Genomic DNA, 15198 nt, shown 5'->3' with positions numbered 1-15198 from the left:
AGCAACCTAGATGTCCATCAGCAGATGAATGGATAAGAAAGCTGTGGTACATATACACAATGGAGTATTACTCAGCCATTAAAAAGAATACATTTGAATCAGTTCTAATGAGGTGGATGAAACTGGAGCCTATTATACAGAGTGAAGTAAGCCAGAAGGAAAAACATAAATACAGTATACTAACGCATATATATGGAATTTAGAAAGATGGTAACAATAACCCTGTGTACGAGACAGCAAAAGAGACACTGATGTATAGAACAGTCTTATGGACTCTGTGGGAGAGGGAGAGGGTGGGAAGATTTGGGAGAATGGCATTGAAACATGTAAAATATCATGTAAGAAACGAGTTGCCAGTCCAGGTTCGATGCACGATACTAGATGCTTGGGCCTAGTGCACTGGGACAACCCAGAGGGATGGTATGGGGAGGGAGGAGGGAGGAGGGTTCGGGATGGGGAACACATGTATACCTGTGGCGGATTCATTTTGATATTTGGCAAAACTAATACAATTATGTAAAGTTTAAAAATAAAATAAAATTAGAAAGAAAAAAAAAATTACGTCTGTTACAAAGTTGTGCACTCAGTGTAATATATCACATATTAGGAGAAATAAACGCACACACACACTCCTGAAAGTGTGCCTTCTTTGGTAACTTCTAGGAGGTTAGTTTTTGACTTAGCATACTATCTTGCTAGCTCCTGCAGGCCCTGGGAAATGCTGTGATTCTTAAGCAGTAATTATTTTGCACAGTTAACAAAAGATCCAAGGTAGATGAGCAGCGACATCTAAGATTTGGTAAAAAGAGAAGTTAGAGGCGCTGCCCTGGTGGCTCAGTGGTGAAGAATCTGCCTGCCAGCGCAGGGAGTGTTTTATCGCTTAGTTGTGTCTGACTCTGCAACCCCATGGACTTCAGCACTCCAGGCTTCCCTGTCCGTCACCATCCCCTGGAGCTTGCTCAAACTCATGTCCATTGAATCAGTGATGCCATACAACCATCTCATCCTCTCTTGCCGCCTTCTCCTCCTGCCTTCAATCTTTCCCAGCATCAGGGTCTTTAATAATGAGTTGGCTCTTAGCATCACATGGTCAAGTGTTCAAGTTTCATCTTCAGCATCAGTCCTTCCAATGAATGTTCAGGGTTGATTTCCTTTAGGATTGACTGGTTTGATCTCCTTGCAGGCAAAGGGACTCTCAAGAGTCTTCTGCAACACCACAGTTTGAAAGCATCAATGCAGGATACATGGTTTGATTGCTGGGTCAGGAAGATCCCCTAGAGAAGCAACCCACTCCAGTATTCTTGCCTGGGCAATCCCATTGACAGAGGAGCCTGGCGGGCTTCCAGTCCATGGGGTCACCGACTAAACTACGACAACTGTAGTCAAATGAATGTTTCCCCATGTTTGCATCCCAATCTGAAAAGTCTGATTAAGGATAAAGATCCTTCCCGTTTTTTAAAGCACTTTTTCACAAAAAGTAACAATTCATTTTTAGGGATACCTTGAGAATAAGCCCCAGACTCTTATGAGCTGGAAAGAAACTGTGAAATAGTAACGGGAGGAAACCGTCCAGCTCTGCTTGGAGTTTAGAATACACAGTGGATCTTTTCTTTCCTGTTTTCATTGTCTTTCCTTTTAGGATTTCACCCTTTTGCCTGATTCCCCTTTTCTTTTTTTAAAAATTTCTTGTTTTAGGTATGAGTGTAGTTGATTCACAGTGTGGTGTTAGGTTTGGGTGTACAGCAGAGTGATTTTGTTAAATATATTCAGTACTGCGACATTCTGAGTTCCTGAGATGTTACAGTGGTGTTGATGATACCGGTCTTGTAGGAAAAATTACTGAACAAACACGGGACCCTCGGGAGTCTGTGAGAGACTTTCTCTGTTGGGCCTCTCAAGAGCTGCCATCCTGGCTTATTCTCTCAGCACCCTCTCGGTGATCAGGGATGCCCCTTCACCATCAGGGCAAGTTCTTCTTTCCTCTGATCCAGATAATGTTGTTTCTTAACTCTTCTTTGCCCAGTATTAAAGGCCCCATAAACAACTTTTTATAATGCCATGTTTGCATAGAACGTTACTCCTGCCTTTAGGGGTAGAAGATGCCCTGGAGGAGAAGGCAGTTAAGACCTAAAGGACAAATAGGATGGTCAGACCTGCAGAGCATCTTCTCCAGAAGCTCCCAAAAGAGCCCAGGCCCCATGGAGTTTCTGTAGGTGGTTCCAGTACCATTGGAGGATGGTAAGTTGGAGGAGGGCAAGTTCAAAGCATGAGGTCAGAGAAATCAGCTAGAGCCAGATCTTTATGGACGACTTCGTGTGTGCCTGAGGAATGGAGAAGCCAGAGAAACAGGGAAACACAATCCCATTTACAAGGTTTTCTGGAGACTGTCTGTTCTTCCCTTTAGTGGAAGGATGGGAGGAAAGCAAGACTGGAGGCAGGAAATCACAGAGGATGCTGCTGCCGCCGTGAAAGTGACAGAGGACACAGCCAGGAGACAGGTCAGAAAGACACTAGGAAGTAGGGCTCGACAGGCTCTGTGGAAACTTAGAGGCGAAGGAAGGAGCAGGCCTCCCTGTGCATCACCAGCTCCCAGAGCGCACTCAAACTCATGTCCGTTGGGTCGGTGATGCCATCCAACCATCTCATCCTCTGTCGTCCCCTGCTCCTCCCGCCTTCAATCTTCCCCAGCACCAGGGTCTTTTCCAGTGAGTGAGGTCTTCACATCAGGTGGCCAAAGTGGAGTTTCAGCTTCAGCATCAGTCCTTCCAATGAATATTCAGGACTGATTTCTTTTAGGATGGACTGGTTGGATCTCCTTGCTGTCCAAGGGACTCTCACGATAGCAAAAATTAATACATTGTAAATCAACTACACAAAATAAAGCTTGGCCAGGTTGACTCTCAGGTTTCTGATCAGGTTAAAGATTCCATCAGTGTCTGGCAGGTCGATTATCAAAGGTGATCGATGAGACCAGCATGTGGGAGGTGAGCAAACAAGGCGGTGGAGGGTAGGGCCCCGAAGGAGGCAGACTCAGCATGTGGGAGGTGAGCAAACAAGGCGGTGGAGGGTAGGGCCCCGAAGGAGGCAGACTCAGCATGTGGGAGGTGAGCAAACAAGGCGGTGGAGAGTAGGGCCCCGAAGGAGGCAGACTGAGGAGGAGGAGGAGGATGCCCGTCCTGTGTACATGGTCTCAGTAGCCTGTTTTCTAGTCCTAGGGTCTTGAAACCTTTGTTAGGAAACCACCAGGCAGTTAGCCTTTCGAGTGAGCTGGTGCGCTTCTGTGGGTGGCCACAGGCGGAACTGCAACCTCAGCAGCAGCCCACATTTGGAGACTTACTATTTGGGCCCTTCTCAGCCCATTTCCCAAGCTCTGTGAGTGCAGTTCTACTGAAATTTTACATTTCAGGTTGGTGCTGTGATGGCCCCATTTTACAGATGAGAAAACTAAGGCATAGAGAGATGACATATTTTCCCAGAGTCAAGTAGGCATCCCGGCTTCCCCAACGGCTCAGTGAGTAAAGAACCCACCCATAATGCATAAGACACAGGAGACATGGGTTGCATCCCTGGGTTGGGAAGATCCCCTGGAGAAGGAAATGGCAACCCACTCCAGTATTCCTGTCTGGAGAATCCCACGGATGGAGGAGCCTGGCGGGCTGCAGTCCATGGGTCACACAGAGTCAGCTGTGACTGCGCACACACAGGTGCTCATGCAGGGGCGGGGCTGAGATGCAGACAGGCCGTGTGGCTTGGAGCCTGCCCCCCAGCATCAGCGCTGCTCCGTGCTACAGGCGTCTCCTGGCACCAGCCTCTGTCTGACCAGTTTACGGAAGAAGGGATCATTAAAAGCATAAAATACTGCAACGTCTGATGCTCACCTTTCTGATCCAGCCAAAGTGTATAAAAGCCTGTTCTTCCACGTCGTATAGGTCCTGACATATTAAACGCACCCCAGTCACTGTGGGTCTGCGCTGTGCGTGTGTTTGACCACGAGCCACGTGGACCTATTTGGATTTAAATTCACTGAAACTAAGCGAGGTTTCAGATCCACTTCCTCATCCTCACTGGCCTCATTTCAGGTGCCAAATGGCCACGTGTAGCTGATGGTTACAGCACCAGCTCAGGATGAAAACGTGAACATTCCCACCATCACAGAAAGTAGATTCAAGGCAGTTCTGTTGAATAGAAATATAATATGAAGCATGTGTGTAATTTAAAATTTTCTAGCAGCCACACTTAAAAAAGTAAAAAGAGGTAGGTGAAATTAATTTTAATATATCTTGGCCCGGTATACTCCAAGTATCATTTCAGCATGTAATGAATAGTAATGATGCAGTTCCCTTTCTTCTGCATTGTCATCAAAGTTTGGTGTTTATTTTATTTTCACAACACATCTTATTTTTTACTGGTATTATAAAAACTTTTTTTTGCACTGTGAATTCTTTTTTCCTTTATTTTTATTGAGGTATAGCTGATTTATAATATTTCATAAATTTCAGATGTACAACATAGTGATTCACAATTTATAAAATATTGGCTATATTTCCTGTGCTGTACAATATATTCTTTTTAAGTTTTTTTCATTTTAAATTCAATTTTTAAAGGTTACTTTCCATTCACAGTTATTACAGTTTTACGAGGCGTTGGCTTGTGTTCCGCATGTTGTACTATAACCCTTGAGCCTGTCTTACACCAAAGAGTTTGCACCTCCTGCTCCCCCACCCCTGTGTGCCCCCTGACCGCTGGTATAACTAGTTTGTTCTCTATGTCTGTGAGTCTGCTTCCGTTTGGTAATATTAGCCATTTTGTAGTATTTTTTAGATTCCACATATATGTGAGATCTACAGCATCTCTCTCTCTCTGACTTAATTCACTTAATGCCTCTAAGTCCTTCCTTGTAGCTGCAAATGGCGACACTTCGCTCGCTTCTATGGCTGAGGAATATCCATTGTGTACTGCGTTGTCTTTATCCATTCATCTGTTGATGGACAGTTAGGTTGCTCCTGTTATCCTGGCAGTTGTAAATAATGACACTATGAATACTGGGGTGCGTGTATCTTTTTGAACTAATGTTTTTGTGTTTTTTCAGCTATATACCCAGGAGTAGGATTGCTGGCTGGAAGGGTAGTTCTAGTTTTTGAGAAATCTCCACGTGCTGTTTTTCCACAGTGGCTGCGCTCAGCAGTGTGCAGATATCCCCTTTGTTCTGCTTCGTCACCTGCATTTGCTGTCTGTGTTCCCTCTGATGATGGCCATCCTGACAGGTATCTCAGTACGGCTTTCACTTGCATTTCCTGGTTGGGGTGTTGAGCGTCTTTTCCTGAGAGTACGTCTTACCTTGAGCCAGCTACAGTTCAAGTCCTCCATGGCTGCATAGCCACCATGTTGTCCAACACCACTGTAGACACTCAAGCTAAGGTTTCTCAGCTGGGATGTATTAAAATGATTGTGTGACAGAGGGCTGTGTAGTTCATGGACCTCTGCTATAAGCTTTGGGATTATACGTGGTGCAGATAGACGATTTCTAAGATGATGGAGGTGGCCAGGTTGCCAAGGCTCAATCTGTGTATTAAGGAAATAATATTAGTGTTAAATACATTTTAAAACACCAGTGTCAAGCTCTTGATTCATCCTTGTCCTCCCCAGCATTTCTCCTTGGGGTTTACACACGCACACTACATGAGACAGAGAATCAGCAGAAACCTACTGTGTAGCACAGCGAACGCTGTTCGGTCTTCTGTGATGACCTGTGTGGGCAAGAACCTGGGAAAGAATGAGCGTGTGCGTATGTATAACTGAACCACGCTGCTGTCCACTGAAACCGACACAGCATTGTACATCACCTATACTGCAGTGAGACCTTTAGAAACTAGAAATAAAGCACCGATCTTTTCAGATAGTTTGTCACTGCTAGTATTTTCTCAAAAAGGCACATTTTGGCAGCATGAACCAACTCAGAGTGATATTGTTAATGGAGTTGTTTAATCCACTGTTAATGACTTCGAAGAAGCAGTAAAATTTGGAGTTCTGACTGAGAGCCAGATAAAACTTGCATCAGGCGTAACTGGAATATGCATTATCTGCAGACACTGCCCACTTTCTGGAGTGCCTCCTGCCGTCTGCTTTCGAGTTCCTTCTTTGGAGGCACAATCTGGTGACTCCTTAATTACTTACATTATATAACTAACTGTGATGGCCATTCTTGGGAAATTATCTTTAAATGTCTCAAAGGGATTCTTAAATTACATCTTTGGATTTGGGAACTGCGTCTCTGCTCCTTGGTTCCTAGTTGTGTGCTCTCCCCTTTGCATTTTTTTTAAATTAAATTTCTTCACTTACCTTGAAGTAATGTTGTAAATACAAACCTATAATTTACTCGACTTTTAAGTCCTTCCTTCTAATAAACTTATCTGTTTGTGTTGCGTCTAAGAAAGTGTGAGTCGCTCAGTTGTGTTTGACTCTTTGCAACCCCATGGACTGTAGCCCGCCAGGCCCCTCTGTCCATGGAATTCTCCAGGCCAGAACACTGGAGTGGGTTGCCATTCCCTTCTCCAGGGTATCTTCCCAACCCAGGGATCGAACCCTCGTCTCTTGCATTGCAGACAGATTCTTATAGTCTGAGCCACCTGGGAAGCCCATATTTTTTTAATTAAATTTCTTCATGTCCCTTGAAGTAATGTTGTAACTACAAACCCATAATTTACTTTTAAGCCCTTCCTAGTAATAAACTTACCGTTCACTTTGGGTCTAATTATAGCTCGGGACATAACCATGTGCATTATTTATCTGAATGAGTGAGCTTGTCTGGCAACAAGATGCTGTGTTGGCACAGCCTCACTGTCATCTGACCTGAATATTCTGTCTGCGCCTCACTGCCCCCTTCAGGGGAGGAGGCCAGTGGTCAGATGGGGTGGGAAGGCTGGGCCCCAGTCCTTGGAATTTTATTTCAGTACTTGGCGATGAACTTGGCTAACTGTGATTTTATTTTTAGTATTTAAATAAGAGAAATCAAAGCCTCGAAATAAAATTAAACCCTTCTTCAGATCTGTTTCCTCCCATCACCTGGTCCAACTCTCCCACGTTCCTTGCACAGCTGCCCTGTTGAATTTAGGTATGTTTTTCCAGTTCATTTCTTGGAAGGCATGGACACCGATATGTATCCATAAATGATACAAAGTATTGTTTTATGTCTAGTTCCTAGGGTAGGACCACACAGTGCTGCAACTTCCTGTTCTCATGTGGCAGCTTGGTCGGCTTTTTCTGCATACTTAATATGAAAAATTGATACAGATCTAAGAATATGTTAATGTCTAATACCTAAGGAAGTTATGAAAGCTCGTAGTAAACAGATAGCTCATCCTGAGAAGGAGCGCACCCCCAGAACCCCTGAAGCTCCTCCTGAGCTCTGCTCTCCGCCCTCCAGTTGTCCCCAGGAGACGCCTCTCTGGAACATTTAGTGTCTGTCCCTCCCCAGTTACCTTTCTTGTTTGTTTTTATACTTTGTAGAAATAGTGTTGTTTGGTGCATATTCCTTTTATACTTGCTTTTCGTATTCGTTAGGATATTCTTAAGGTTTCTCAATGTTGGTTTATATGTTTTCACTGCTGTGAAGTGTTCCTTTGGGTGAATTTACACCTTTTTCTATCAGTGGGCACTTCTGTCACTGCACGATTTTGCTGTTTCATAACTTACTTAGGCAAGTATATTCTGGACACGAGAATTTCGCCCATTTTATATGATCCCAGTTTATGGCTTGCCGTGTCACTCTCTTTAGTCAAACTGTAAAGCTTTTGACTTGCATTTAAGTGCTTAATCCATCTACAACAGAGGTTTATATGTTTGCGTGCCAAGTCGCTTCAGTCGTGTCTGACTCAAAGCGACCCCGTGGACTGCAGCCCGCCGGGCTCCTCTGTGCATAGGATTCTCCAGGCAGGAATACTGGAGTGGGTTGCCTTGCCCTCCTCCAGCGGGTCTTCCCGACCTGGTGATCAAACCCACGTCTCTTTAAGCCTCCTACATTTGCAGGCAGGTTTTTTACCACTAGTGTCAACTGGGTGAGGTAGAAATTCAGTTTCTCTGTTGTCCAAAGACAAAACTGTTTTCTCAGCCCCATCAGTTCCAACATCTGTCAGATTTTCATTCTGCGTAGAAGAGTTTAAAGAGCTTCCTTAAGGTCCCCAAAGCGTCCTGGAGTCAATGTGTCCAGTTTGGTTTTTTAAAAATCTGTTGGACTTTTGATTAGAATTACATTGAATCAAGGAAAAATTGACATCCCCAGGGTCCTGGGTCTTCCTACCTATAAACTTGGTGTCTTCATTTATTCAATTTCCTTGAGTGTATTTCAATATGTTTTATAGCTTTCTCCATAAAAATCTTATATATTTTTCCTGAACTCTATTCATAGGATCCTTGTATTTTTAATACTATTGTAAAAAGTATTTTAAAATGTATTTTCTAATATTGTTGGTGTGTTGAAATGCAGTTGATTTTTGTCTGTTTATCTTATATCCTGCTACTATGTTAAACTTTTATTAAATTTAGTAAATTGCACATAGATTTGGGTAGCTTTCTCCTGTGTACATAAATACCATAAATGCCAACCATTTTATTTCTTCCATCCCAGTCCATAAATACTTTGTTTTTCAATTTATGTCTTTCATACCTTGATGGATATGAGCTCTAGTACAGTCATGATTGGAAATGGATTTAGTGGGCATCTTTGTCTTGAGCCTCAATTTTTAAAGCATTTGCTTTTAATATTTTACCATTGAATATTCAGTTGCTATGAGGTTTCTGGTATATGCTTTTTATCAAGTTAAAGAAGTTTCTTACTATTCTGAATTTGCTAGGAGTTTTTTCATGAATAGCTATCATTAAAATTTATTGAGTGCTTTTTTCTTCACCTATTGTGATTGTGATTTTTTTCTACTTTAATGTGTTGTTAAGTACATTACATTAATAATCTGCTGTTATTAAACTGTCCTTGCATTCCCAGAATAATCCCAAATTGGTTAAGGTGCATGCCTTTTTGGCGTCGTTTCATCTGTCACCGTACGAAACTATTCTGCGATTACTGGCTGTATTTCCCGCTCTGTGCGTCTCATACCTGTGACTCATCTATCTTGTCACTGCAGTTTTGTCCCGCTTAACCATCCGCCCCTCTCTCTACCCTTCCTCCCATTTGGCAACCACCTGTCTGCTCTCTGTATCTGTGAGTCTGTTCTGTTTCCGAACACGTGTTCTTTGGTTTTGTTTTCGAGATGCTGCATGTCGGTGAGATCCTGTGGCATTTGTCTTTCTGCATCTGACCTGTTTCATTCAGCGTCGTGCCCTCGAGGTCATCTGTGCTGTCCCGAACGGCGAGATTGCCGTCTATATGGCTCAGTAATATTATACACACACACACACACATATAAACACACACATTCCATATCTTCTTCTATATTTAATACATACATTTATTTTTATACGATATATACTAGTATTATGTGTGTGCTGTGTACTAACTCGTTTCAGTCCTGTCCAACTCTTTGTGACCCATGGACTCTATACCCTGCCAGGCTCCTGTGTCCTTGGAATTCTCCAGGCAAGAACACTGGAGTGGGTCACCATGCCTTCTTCCAGGAGATCTTCCTGACCTAGGGATCCAACCCATGTCTCTTAGTCTCATGCATTGCAGGCAGGTTCTTTAGCACTAGCACCACCTGGGAAGCCCCTATATTATTATTTATATATATGCACATCTTCTGGGTATGTGTCCAAAGAAATGAAAACCGTAATTTGAGAAGAATATGCATCCCAGTGTTCACTGCAACATTGCTTACGTGGCCAACATATGTATATATATATGCCGTAGATGAAGTGAAGTGAAATGCTAGTTGCTCAGTCGTGTCTGACTCTTTGGGACCCCATGGACTGTAGCCCACCAGGCTTCTCTGTCCATGGAATTCCCCAGGCAGGAGTACTGGAGTGGAGAGCCATTCCTTTCTCCAGGGGATTTTCCCAACCCAGGGACCAAACCTGGGTCTCCCGCATTGCAGGCAGATTCCTTACAGCCTGAGCTGCCAGGGAAACCCATGTCATAGACACAATGCAATGCGTGTATATGTGTCATAGATATAATGCATATATATGTCATAGATATAATATATATGTATATCATAAATGTAATGCATATATATGTCATACATATAATGCATATATATGTGTCATAGATATAATGCGTATATATGTCATAGATATAATACATACATATGTATATCATAGATATAATGCATATATATATATATATATATAAAAAATACAACGCCACATGTTCTTCATCCATTCGTCTACTGACGGGCACTTAGGTCGCTTTTGTGTCTTGGCCATTGTGAGCAACGCTGCAGTGAACGCTGGGATGCATATTCTTTTCACATCACTGTCTCCATGTCTTTGGATACATACCCAGAAGTGAAATTGCTGGACTGTGCGGTAGCTCTACTTTCAGTTTTCTGAGGAACCTCCACAGTTTTCCACAGCGGCCGCACCAGTTCACATTCCCACCAGGAGTGCAGAAGGTTCCCTTTCTCTCTTCACGTCCTTGTCAACACCTGTTAGTTGCCGTCTTTCTGATGACTGCCGCTCTGACGGGTGTGAGACGATACCCATTGTGGTTTTGATTTGCATTTTGTGATTAGTGATGTTGAGCGGCTTTTCCTGAGCTTGTTGGCCTTGGGATGTCTTCTTTGGAGAAATGTCTGTTTGGGTCCCCTGCCCACCTCTTAATAGGTTGTATGTTTTTTTGTGTTGAGATGTATGAGTTCTTCATGTTCTCTGGATATTATCCCCTTAACGAATTTGTCATTTGCAAATACCTTCTCCCATTCAGTAGGCTGCCATTTCATTTCAAAGATAGTTTCCTTCACTTGCAAAAACTAGTTTGATGTAGCTTTCGTTTAGTTTGATGTAGAGCGACTTCACTTTCACTTTTCACTTTCATGCATTGGAGAAGGAAGTGGCAGCCCACTCCAGTGTTTTTGCCTGGAGAATCCCAGGGATGGGGGAGCCTGGTGGACTGCTGTCTATGGGGTGGCACAGAGTCGGACACGACTGAAGCGACTTAGCAGCAGCAGCAGCAATCCCATTTGTTCATTTTTGCATTTGTTCCCCTAGCCTGAGAGACACATCCCCAAAATTGTTGCTAAGACAGATGTCAAAGAGTGTACTGCATTTGTTTTCTTCTCGGAGTTTTATGGGCTTGGGGCTTACATTTAAGTCTTTAATCCATTGTGAGTTTAATGGTATAAGTGGTGTGAGAAAGTCCAGTCTGATTCTTGCATGTCGGTGTCCAGTTTTTCCAACACCGTTTATTAAAGGGGCTGTCTTTTCCCTAGTGTATTGATGTATTCTTCCTCCATTGTCATAGATAATGATTCATGCTTTTTTGGTCTCCTGCTCAACAATGAAATTGTTGTAGATTTGAACTAATTTCACAATATGAAAGAAGACATATCTTTGTTGGCAATAAAATCTTCTCAAGCACCTTAACAGGGTTGCCCACTTTGCTGCAGGGTGTGAGGGGATTTCTGGCTGATGTACTGTGAGGTCGGTGTGACAGGAAGAACACTAGAGGGCTTAATTATAATCTCGCTTTGCCTTCTGTTACTCGGGAAGAATGGGGACAGTTCAGTTGGCTCGTGTGGGTCTTCTTCTCGTCCGGAGTCCCTCTGCAGCTTAGGAGCAAGGTGTGCCGCTGGTAGCCAAACTTCCCTCGCTTGGCTGCTATTCCAGCAGCAGCATCTGACAAACTCTTACTTACTGAGTACCAAGAACAAGGCAGAACCTGTTCTTGGAGGACTTCCAGAGAGGGACGGAAAAGCAAACAGTTTCAAAGCACAGGTATAAAACAAAATGACGCATCCTGTCTTCCACAGACCACCCTAGCGGGACGCTGGGTACCTTAGCAGGGAGTCTTCGGGTGGAGTGAGAAAAGAAGATTCAGATGTGATGCTTGAGCTGAGTCTTGTGAATGATGACCATTTCCTGATCTCCAGCACCCTCATTGGTGCTTTTCGTTAACAAAAGCATTAGACTATTTTTTTTTTTCTTTAGCGTTCCTTCTAGCTTTGAAAATTTGTCTCTTTGACCTTATACCACCCTTTCAGGGTCTCAGAAATAATTTTATGCTTTATTAAACATTTTGCTCCAGTAAAAATTAATTTAAAAATTTTGCTCTGGTCTGTGGTCCTTGGAATCCTTTGTTTCATGGGTTTGAGGTTATGAATGGCAAAACGGAACTTCTTGGTTCTGTATTACTTAGTAATACCAACATATTTCATTTATAGAATACTGACAATATTGACAAGTGAATCCTCATTTGGAATTGACCTATTAACTTTGGTGTGTTTTCTATGGAATGGCTCAATTTGTTGTTATCATAAATAGATATTTTTACAATTCCAAGCTTTCTATCATCTCTAAGCACATTTCATTTGTATGTCTTATTTCAGTGCTGGACCCAAAGGAGACAACATTTATGAATGGAGGTCAACTATATTGGGACCCCCAGGATCTGTCTATGAAGGCGGGGTGTTCTTTCTTGACATAACCTTTTCACCTGACTATCCGTTTAAACCCCCCAAGGTCAGTATGATGTATTCATCCATTTTTAGCTATATGTATTATCGCTTATTTTTATATATATATACATATTCTTCAGGATGCACACCTAGGGATGCATGTCTGTTCTGTTAGCATAGACAACTTCCCAGGACTGATTGTATGTAAATGGAAAAATGATTGTGTCTTCCCTAACCCCAACCTTTGACGCGCAACTCATTGTTCCTTCTCATCCTTTCTCGTATTGCCTTTTTTTGTGGTGTATGTTTTAAGGTAACATCAGACAGCCTGTTAATGGTGGAAGCAGGAGACGGGATGGGCTGGTGCCAGCTCCGGGGCCTGGAGATCCAGGCATGGCCTGGGCTGAGGGAGCCCCTCCAGGAGCTGGCCTGGGTGCCGGCCGGGAGCCCCGAGCCCTGGGGCCGCCGCAGCTCAGCTGCCCACAGGAGTGCACATGTGTCAGACGAAGGCGTGTGCACACACGTTAGACGAAGAGACCGAACAGTCGTGTCAGGAAAATTCAGTAAGGGAGAATGTGTGTTTGTCCATTAATAAAAATGACGGGCTGATGAAAAGTCATACATAAACGACTAAAGAAAGTCCGAGAGCCCAGCGTTGTCAGGAGGTGGGTGATGGAATTCACTTAGGATGCGATTATTCCCTTTAAGCATCTTCACATTACTTTCTGCTGCATGTAAGTAAGACGTGCGATGACTTCAGATCCATCCCCGTTCTGAAGATGTTTTGTCTTAGACTGGCGCTCAGCTGGTCGACAACATTGTGTTGGTTTCAGGTGTGCAGCGAGGTGATTCAGGTATCCACATACTCGTGTCTACTCGTTTGCAAGTTCTTGTCCCATGTATGTTGTCACAGAATGTTGAGCAGAGCTCCCTGTGCTCTACAGGAGGTCCTTGCTGGTTATCTGGTTTAAGCATAGCAGTCATTCTCCACGTTGGAAATGGAAAGACCCAGAGAACACTGACTCTCTCTGTTGGCCACCAAGACAGAATTTTCATTTGACCTGGCTTCAATTCTGAATGTTGTGGGTTCGAGTGAACACTTTAAAAAGCAAGGCTCGGCCTTCACCTTCCCCGTGACGTCCCAGGGTCCCCTCCCTGCCTCCCATGCCCTTTTCTATTTTTCTTCTCTTCTTTCCTCTCCACTGAGACTTGGCTGTTATTTTGGTATCAATGCAAGAAGTAATGACTGTCGTTTTACCAAATAGGAGAGGCAGGCAGAGAAACTAGGTAACTTGCCCAGCATATCCTAACACTGTCAGGACTGAAGCCAGGACGGCACACAGGACATCTTACCCAGGATGCCACAGCCGGTGGCCCCTGGCCCCCCAGGGCTGCGTTTGGTCCATTTCAGTGGTGAAGCCACAGTACTGCTGACCTTTATTTCCTCCTTTGAATGGGTGGGGACCGCGCGGCCTTCTCTTCTTTGCACCAGCCCCCGAGTCGTCTGCATACCTGTCGCTCTGCCAGGGACGTGCGGGCCTTTCTGGGCAGTCCCTTCAGTAACAGAGATGCCGATGGGCAGGGGATCCGGGGGCTCGGATGAGGCAGTTGTGCTGCTCGGGAGCCCGATACAGTCTGTTCTATGAAACATACATCTCAGAAAAAGCGTGGGCATTTCCAGCTTCTGCAGGACAGAAGTGCATCGATTAAACAAAGCAAGGAGGGAAAGCAGGTAGGTCCGACAGTCCCATTTCTGAAAAGGTGTCTCTGACGGGCTCGGAGGAAAGGCCAAAACCAACAGGATGGAACGGAAACAGCTCAGTGGGGAGCATGTCATTGAAAATCAGAGCGAGGTCCTGATACAGGACAGGAAATGGAGGCTTGCTCTGTTTCCATATAAGTAATAATGTGTGGGCTTCTGACTGAGTACAGTTCTGTGGGAACTGCAAGGTCCTGAGACCTTAAGCAGATACTCTTAGGAGCACAGTCTCTGGAACTCTGAGCCCGTCGTGCAGTGCCTACAACGCCTCATTCACTTCCGAGCTCTTCGTTTTTAGGAGGGCACACAGGAGTAAGCTGGGGAGGGAAAGAGTTAGCAGTCTGCAGTTTCTCCACTGGCTCAAGCTCTGCATTGGGCAGCCGCGAGCCAAGCCGTCCCTCCTCCAAATACCCTAGTAAGACTGGGATTTTCCCTTTCACAGAGGAGAGAACTTACATGAGGCTTAGAGAGGTTTTCTAATAATAAGCAACCAGGAATCTACTGAACTTGGCCTCTAGGGACCATGTCCTTTCCACTGAATTATACATAGTTACCCTGGAGATGTTTACTAGGAAAAATAGGTCCTGGGAGGAATGTGATAGCTGTCCTTTGATGTCCATGGCGTGGGTTGTGTTAGACTGGCTTCTGGGTGACTGGATGGGACAAAAATAGAAGGGGCGGGCATCAGTCATAGGGAAGCAGATTTCGATTCCCTTGGGGGAAGACCTGACCCATCGTGGGACAGCCTGCTTCTGAATAGCTCTACCTCTGAGAAAGGGCTTCCCTTTCCTGGGAGTGTTCAAAGCAAACAGCTGAACTGGAACCTGTCAAGAAGATTGCCAGAAAAAAATTAAATCCCTCCAGCGGATAAATCTGCTT

At 44.2% G+C, this 15198-nt stretch overlaps 1 protein-coding gene across 2 annotated transcripts in view; it reads left to right on the top strand.

Annotated features, from left to right (window-relative positions):
• LOC113885060 (ubiquitin-conjugating enzyme E2 E2) overlaps positions 1-15198 on the top strand; it is a 374924-nt gene that overhangs the window by 277213 nt on the left and 82513 nt on the right. For both annotated transcript variants that reach the window (XM_027530187.1, XM_027530188.1), the window contains one exon: positions 12492-12624. In XM_027530187.1, coding sequence (XP_027385988.1) covers positions 12492-12624 — 133 coding nt within the window. The remainder of the gene's footprint in view (positions 1-12491; positions 12625-15198) is intronic.

Source organism: Bos indicus x Bos taurus, chromosome 27 (assembly GCF_003369695.1).
Source record: "Bos indicus x Bos taurus breed Angus x Brahman F1 hybrid chromosome 27, Bos_hybrid_MaternalHap_v2.0, whole genome shotgun sequence".
Classification (NCBI taxonomy): domain Eukaryota; kingdom Metazoa; phylum Chordata; class Mammalia; order Artiodactyla; family Bovidae; genus Bos; species Bos indicus x Bos taurus.
The sequence above is the reverse complement of the archived record's forward strand: the minus strand, read 5'-3'. Positions and strand labels throughout refer to the sequence as shown.